Source organism: Rhinopithecus bieti, unplaced genomic scaffold (assembly GCF_001698545.2).
Source record: "Rhinopithecus bieti isolate Rb0 unplaced genomic scaffold, ASM169854v2 scaffold_11252, whole genome shotgun sequence".
Lineage (NCBI taxonomy): Eukaryota > Metazoa > Chordata > Mammalia > Primates > Cercopithecidae > Rhinopithecus > Rhinopithecus bieti.
In genome coordinates this window covers 859553-867340 of record NW_016806895.1, presented here as the reverse complement: position 1 = coordinate 867340, position 7788 = coordinate 859553, and the positions used below count along the sequence as shown (strand labels likewise).

The 7788-nt window shown below is 41.8% G+C and overlaps 1 protein-coding gene across 2 annotated transcripts in view; it reads right to left on the bottom strand.

Annotated features, from left to right (window-relative positions):
- The window catches only part of ARG2 (arginase 2), a 38675-nt gene that overhangs the window by 4751 nt on the left and 26136 nt on the right, over positions 1-7788 (bottom strand). For both annotated transcript variants that reach the window (XM_017878600.1, XM_017878599.1), the window contains exons 3-5: positions 4514-4691; positions 1094-1253; positions 141-235 (exon numbers count right to left, since the gene is read on the bottom strand). In XM_017878600.1, coding sequence (XP_017734089.1) covers positions 141-235; positions 1094-1253; positions 4514-4691 — 433 coding nt within the window. The remainder of the gene's footprint in view (positions 1-140; positions 236-1093; positions 1254-4513; positions 4692-7788) is intronic.

Here is a 7788-nt window from a genome sequence, read left to right as displayed (position 1 = left end):
AGCATTTTAATAAATGCATATTTGGGGAGGGGTGGGTTTGTTGTAGTGACCTACAATAGACCAAGTCGAGCATCAGCCTTTCAAATGGAACATAATTGGCTAGGATGGGCCCTAAACTTCAGCCAAATGCATCAACTTACTGTTCAGGAGGGTCCACGTCTCTTAGACCAATATACACAATACTTGGGGAAGAGATACAAGGTTTGATCCAGGAAAATCCTGGTAGTTGTGGTACCTATGAAAGGGAGGAATGGACAGGATTAATCAAGAATTCTTGGTCTCACCAAGATCATCACCATGTGCCTCCCTGGGTATGCAATCTACTTTCTTCTGCCACCCACAGGGTAAGTTTAGAGCAACACAGGACACACGCCTCAGGGAAGGAGAAGTGATACAAGGTGGAAATGTTTCAGAAGGGCAGCTGAGGAACAGTAGTGCTTTCTCACGAAGAATAAAATCTCTAAGGTTGTCTTGGTTTCTCATTAACTTACCTAGTAGCAGGAATATTGCTGATTAGCCCTTTTCTATCCCATTGCACATTACTGACTTGTTTACAGATTGGTTCTTGAAGCATAACCTGGTTGCCATCTCAAGTTGGACAACAGCTGACACAGGACTTCTGTCCAATGAATAATCTTTGTAGTGTCCTGGTTTGACTTGGTCTCTCACTGAGGGGAGGGATATACAGATTCTAGTCTATGCCTAACAGGGACTCCCATATCTTCTGAGCTGCTCAGGAAAATGTTACCCAGAGCATGGTTTTATTTGTCTTCTAGATCAGTGTGTCTGAGAATATGGCCTGGGAGCCTCTAACCAAGAAGTCCTCAGGCTGTGGGTATACCAGTCGCTATAGTTACTACCCCTCCTTGCTTTCTTACAAGGTTATGAGCCCCCCCCCCCGCCCAAAGAACAGGGACCATGTCCTAGTCTTTATACCCCTAGCATCTGGCAGACTGCCTGGTCCATAATAGTGATGAACAAATGAAGGAGTGGTAATCCACACTCAACCCCACCCTTCACCACAATCTTACTGAACTAGACCAACCCCAGCAAAACCCTGCAAGCATTCACCTTTTCATTTCGGCCCACTGACCTTGTCCTGTAGTTCTCTGAGGAGAAATGCAACTGGCTGTCCATGGAGATTTCCTGATGAAGTGGTAAGGGGTGTGTTGATGTCAGCATGGGCATCAACCCAGACAACGCAAAGGTCTGGGCAGTGTCGGGCATGGCCGCTAATGGTACCAATTGCCAGGCTGCAAAGAACAAATATAATCTTGAAGGCCCTCTGCTTGGCAAACATGACCAATAACAAATGTCCTCAGACCAAACAACTTACACTCTCTCCACAGGGCAAACCAGGGCCTAGATGGAGGCTGGGTTTGGGTGAAGCAAGACCTGCAGTTGTAGTTCCCAAAGATTAACCTTGAGTGATTTAGACAGGAAGAAAAAATATAAAGCCCTAGAGATTCCAAGCTGGTGACTGGCTACCCTGCAGTGTGACAGATGTCACTGCTGTCCGCAAATCCACGTAACTTTATCCATTAGCCCTGGCTCAAAAAAGAACCTCAAATATTTGTTCAATGAATGAAATCAAGTTAAGCCAGACAAGATGGTGTACACCTGTAATCCTAGCTACTCAGAGAGCTGAGGTGAGAGGATCACATGAGCCCAGAGTTCAAGACCAGCCTGGGCAACATAGTGACACCCTGTCTCCAAAAGTGAAAAAAAAGAAAATAAATCTTGGTAAATGATATGGTCTATAGGTAACAACTCACCAAACTCTGAAAGAAAAGCTCTTGGAGACATTAACAGGGTAAACAAATTAAAGACCTCATTTAGACCACTAAGTAAAAAGATTTATTGCATGTTGCCTTATATATATTAGCATGGCATTCAATTTTTTTTTTTTTTCTTTTTTTTTTGAGACAGAGTCTTGCTGTGTTGCCTAGGCTCGAGTGCAGTGGCGCAATCTCATCTCACTACAACCTCCACCTCCTGGGTTCAAGCTATTTTCCTGCCTCAGCCTCCTGAGTAACTGGGATTACAGGCACATGCCACCACACCTGGCTAATTTTTTGTATTTTTAGTAGAGATGGGGTTTCAACATGTTGGCCAGGCTGGTCTTGAACTCCTGACCACAAGTGATCCACCCAGCTCAGCCTCCCAAAGTGCTAGGATTACAGGCTTGAACCACCATGCCCGGCCTCAAATATTCTTAAAGTGTTTTTCTGTGTTTGCCTTTCCTTGTCCTTGGGCTCCGCTTAAATTAGCCAACTGTCCTGTCTCAATTCTAAGAATACACCTGATGAAATAAATGTGGGATAACTTCCCAGTAACCAAGGAATTTGACATACATGGGAAATGCAGCTTAAGCATCTTAGGACTGCAACCATCCTTCTTGGTCAATATAGCATGAGACAGCTATTCTAGGCTCCATGTCCCACACTGGTTGGGTCTTTTGAGGAATAGCATGGTCTAGTGAAAAGGCAGTGGATTAAGTCAGAATACTAGAGTTTTAGTCCAGGAAGAGCTGTGTGACTGAAGACAAAGCATCTAATTTCTTCAGACTTCAGTTTCCTTTTCTATGAGATAGGGATAATAATAATACTTGACCTGTGTAAATCAGAGTTGCTTTGATGATTAAGGTAGTAATATATATTATACCACATAAAAGGAGCAGTGACCTAAAAATGCCTCTTCTTGAAAATGTTCAACAGCTATTCAAGTTATGCACTTACCTCTTCCTCTCTAGAATTTCAGATTGCCTAGGTTTTAACATTGAGCCGGTAATCAGTAACATGGCTGCAATACAGATAGCCACAAGAAAACAAGATCTCTGGTAATCACATTGATCAGTGGTCCCCAAACAGTGAGACTTGACCAGAAGTCAGACCAGAAGACAGACTAAATTTCCAGAGACCACACTGAGAAAGGAGGCAGGAGACTTGCCCACTGGTTACTTTAATTGAATGGCCTTGTCATCTCAGTAGAGAACCTGGGTGTGACCATTTTCTTCAACCTGAGTCTTTTTTTTTCCTCCCAAGGAGGAATCTACCTGCGTCTCCAGATGTAACAAAGATTTCTTTTCAGTGATCTGAAAAGCTCTCTCAGCACCTCAGGGAAAATAATCACCAGAAGAGTCACACTGGATTTGAATTCCAGCTCTCTTTCCTGGTTCTAGACCTTGCATAAGTGTTCTTTCTTTCTTATTTATTTATTTCTAAGAGAACTGATCTCACTGTGTTGCCCAGACTGGCCTCAAACTCCTGAGCTCAAGCGATCCTCCCACCTCAGCCTCCTGAGTAGCTGGGCCTGCAGGCATGCACCACTGTGCCCACCTTGGATAAGTTCTCATAATCTGTCCCTACATGCTTCCAGCAGTAAATGATAAAACCATATCTACCACATAGCATTGTTAACAGGATGAACTGAGAATACGTATGGAGTGCTCAATACTCCTAGTACTTCAGTGCCTTTTTCCTACCAAAGACCTTCATTGCTTAGTTCAAATCATATTCCTTTGTGAAATCTATTTTAGTCCAGATTGATCTCTTTCTCCTTTGAAATTCTGTAGAATTCAATATTGTTGTTTTATTCCATGTATATTTATTTCATCTAGGCCTTAATATATCACAAATTTCCTACAATCTGTAGCACTGCTGAGAAAATATCAGAACAGTGCTCAATCAAGTACATGCTAATTCAGGAGGAGACAGGATCAAAGGACTGATTGCATGAGTCACTAGGGTCCATATTGTGGAGGCAGAAAATGTATTCATGGCTGGGCACAATGGCTCACACCTGTAATCCCAGAACTTTGGAAGGCCTTGGTGGAAGGATCGCTTGAGCTCAGGAGTCCAAGACCAGTTTGGGCAACATGGCCAAACCCCCTCTCCACAAGAAATACAAAAATGAGCCAGGCATGGTGGTGTACACCTGTAGTCCCAGCTACTTGGGAGGCTGAGGTAGGAAGATGGCTTGAGCCCAGGAGGTGGAGGTTGCAGTGAGCCGAGATCATGCCACTGTACTCCAGCCTGGGAGACAGAGCCAGACCCTGTCTCAAAAAGAAAGAAAGAAAGAAAGAAAATGTAATAACATGCCAAAGGGGATTTCTAACAGTTCTGTTAGCAGAAATGCTAACAAAAACTCTCAAATTCAGCCTATCAATGGATCTTTCTAATTCTCCAAAGTCAAAAGATAGTGTCTCAAGAAAGCTTCCCAGGAGACAAACATGTAACACAGTGCCTAGGAACCTTGCCTAGGCACATGAACCTCTGAACTTGCTGTGTCTGAATGTACATGTTCTTACTGTACAATGTGTCATACAAAGAAAGCCACGGTGCACCTTCAGCAGCTCGGGATCTTAGACATTTAAATGCTGTTTATTTTAATATCTACCCTAAAAATTCTGTAGAGTATTTTTCTCCAGATGAGGAAACAGGTAAAGAAGCTAAGTGATGAGCCCAAAGCACCATGTAATCCAGCCCCTCACCACCCCTGGCTCCCAGCTTACCTGTGGTCTCCTCCCAGTGTGACACAGCTATAGCCATCTGACACAGCTCTGCTAACCACCTCAGCCAGTTCCTGGTTGGCAAGACCCACTGAGCGCGGATTCACTATCAGGTTGTTGTAGAGATCATCTTTGGGGACTGGAGTAAAACTCAAATCTCCAAAGTCTTTTAGGTGGCAGCCTGGAAACAAATGAGGGATGGCAAGATGAATTTTCTGTGCTATCTCCAACTCTTACTAGCCTAGGCCACAATGATAATATGTGACAAAGTACACATATAATCATTTTGTCACAGCAAAATTTAAAATGTCAAATGATTGTGGGAAGATTATCTTGATCCTATTATGAATAGTTTTGCAGATGTTGGAAACTGGAACTAAGAGATATCAATTGACTTAACCCAACAATAAAAAAATGGTGAACAATTAGACCTCAGATATCCCAGAGTGATAGAGTAGAAGTAAAATATCAAAAAGAACCAACAATTTTAAAGGAAATTAAGTACTATTAATTTAGCAAAAATACAGAGATTCTCTTTTTTTTTTTAACTTTCTTTTTGTAGAAATGAGGTCTTGCTATGTTGCCCAAGCTGGTCTCGAACTTCTGACCTCAACTGATCCTCCCACCTCATCCTCCCAAAGTGCTGGGATTATGGGCATGAGCCACCATGCCTGTCCAAGAAATTCACATATTACAATATTTTATAAATAAAAAGCCAATCTGAAACATTCTAAAAGAAATATCTAACATTTATTGATTATTTACAAGATCCCAGGCATTGTTCTAACTGCTTAACATAAATTCTTATTTAAGACTCAGAACAATTCTGTGAGGCAACTAAAATGTGCCTATTCTGTGGATGAGGAAACTGAAGCCAAAGAGAAGTAACCACGCAAGTTACACAGCTGTTAAGTGCCAGAATCAGGATCCGAATCTAGGCCATCTGGCTCCAAAGTTTGTATAGGTTGAGTACCTGTTATCCAAAGGCTTGGGAACAGAAGTGTTTTAGACTTTTTTTTTTCAGATTTTGGAATATTTGCATTAAGTATATTGAGAAATCTTAGGGATGGAACTCAAGTCTAAACACAAAATTTGTGTTTCATACACAGTTTATACACATAACCTGAAGGTAATTTTATATAATATTTTAAATCATTTTGCGCATGAAACAAAGTTTGTGCACACTGAACCATCAGAAAACAAAGGTGTCACTATCACAGCCACCCATGTGGACAATCTGATTGTTTGGCATCACCATCTTCCTGACTCTGAATTTATATGCTACTGATAGGCAGTAATTTTCTTGCTTTTTCACACATAGGTACTTAATAGCAGAAAATATGACATACCATTAATACAGTGTGTTCAGGGTAACTTGTAATGTCATATTGGTGCTCAAAAAGTCTCAGATTTTGGAAGACTTCCGATTTTGGATTTCTGTATTAGGGATGCTCAACCTCTATCCTTTACTATGCAATTTGTCTCCTAAGGAATTCCTCATGAGTCCAGCACTTTAAGAACTAGTGCTATATTCTCACAGCTTTGAATATTTTCCCACCTAAGTTGGATACTACCTTTAGGGTGAGGACTAAATAATCTGACTCCATCAAACAGGGATCTGAACTATCAGAGAACAGAACATTGACATAGATTGTATTCTTAGGGTCCCGGTATTGGTGGGGAAGGGGCAGTAACAAGGTAGACATGGCCTATCTTAATATTGGCAGAGATTTGTGTTAAAGGTTTGGATTAAGAGCAGCATAGACTCATCATGAATTTAAATTATAATTTTGAGCTTTACCTCTTGAACCCAAACTCGATCCAAAGCCAAAATTCTGAGGAAATATAAAAATAAAAAATTACCATAACAAATACCCATGAGGCCAACCAAGGAATTGCTACCAAGAGATATTGGAAACAAGACAGAAAACTTTATCCTATTCTTTTTTTCCTCCCCAGCCCTTGTGTCACCCAGACCTATTCTTAAAGGTAAGATACACCTACAGCAAGAATTCTGTATTTATCTTTTGGCCATTACACTTTAAGGAATAGTCATATAAAAGGCCCTGACCTGGAGAAGATCCAGACAACTAGATAAAAAGGTAGCGGGGGCAGGGGTAGGAGGAGAAGAATATGACAACAGGCCAAAGACATTGTGAACCAAGAGAAAATGTGAACCAAATAAAACATCTATAAAATCTTTTATTAAAAAAAAGACAAAAGGTATGAGTAAAGTCATTATGGACTTCAAATCTCAAAATATGGAGAGGACACTTTAGACTTAAGAGAATGAAAGTTTTAATTAACCTTCAAGTCAATATCAAGTCTTTACTCTGTTGACAACTCAATCCTGGACTTTACAGACTTTTTTTTCGGTTTTGTTTTTGAGACAAAGTCTTGCACTGTCACTCAGGCTGGAGTGCAGTGGCACAATCTTGGCTCACTGCAACCTCCACCTCCTGGGTTCAAGCAATTCTCCTGCCTCAGCCTCCTGAGTAGCTGGGATTACAGGTGTGTGCCACCATGCCTAGTAAATTTGTTTTTGTATTTTTAGTAGAGACAGGGTTTTGCCACGTTGGCTAGACTGGTCTCAAAGTTCTGACCTCAAGTGATCCGCCTGCCTCAGCCTCCCAAAGTGCTGGGATTATAGGCATGAGCCACCACGCCCAGCCTACTGCACAGATCTTGGACAATTCCGGGATGTTTCTACTTTTTTTTTTTTTTTTCTGAGATGGAGTCTCGCTCTGTCGCCCTGGCTGGAGTGCAGTGGCCGGATCTCAGCTCACTGCAAGCTCCGCCTCCCGAGTTTACGCCATTCTCCTGCCTCAGCCTCCCGAGTAGCTGGGACTACAGGCGCCCGCCACCTCGCTCAGCTTGTTTTTTGTATTTTTTTTAGTAGAGACTGGGTTTCACCGTGTTAGCCAGGATGGTCTCGATCTCCTGACCTCATGATCCGCCCGTCTTGGCCTCCCAAAGTGCTGGGATTACAGGCTTGAGCCACCGCGCCCGGCCTTCTACTTTCACCTCCATGTTTATCTCAGCACTCTCCTTAAATCACATCAACCATTAGGTTCTTATTAGATGTAAGACACCAGGGTATGCCTGCTGATTTATAATATTAGGTGTACAATTATAACAGATTTATACTCTATAAATTTATATTTTGGTCATTGCACTTTAAGGAATAGTCATAAAAAGGCCCCAAACTGGAGTTAAATAATATTAACTAACTTTTCAGAACTATTTGCCAAGCGCTTTCATTCAATCCTCATATGACC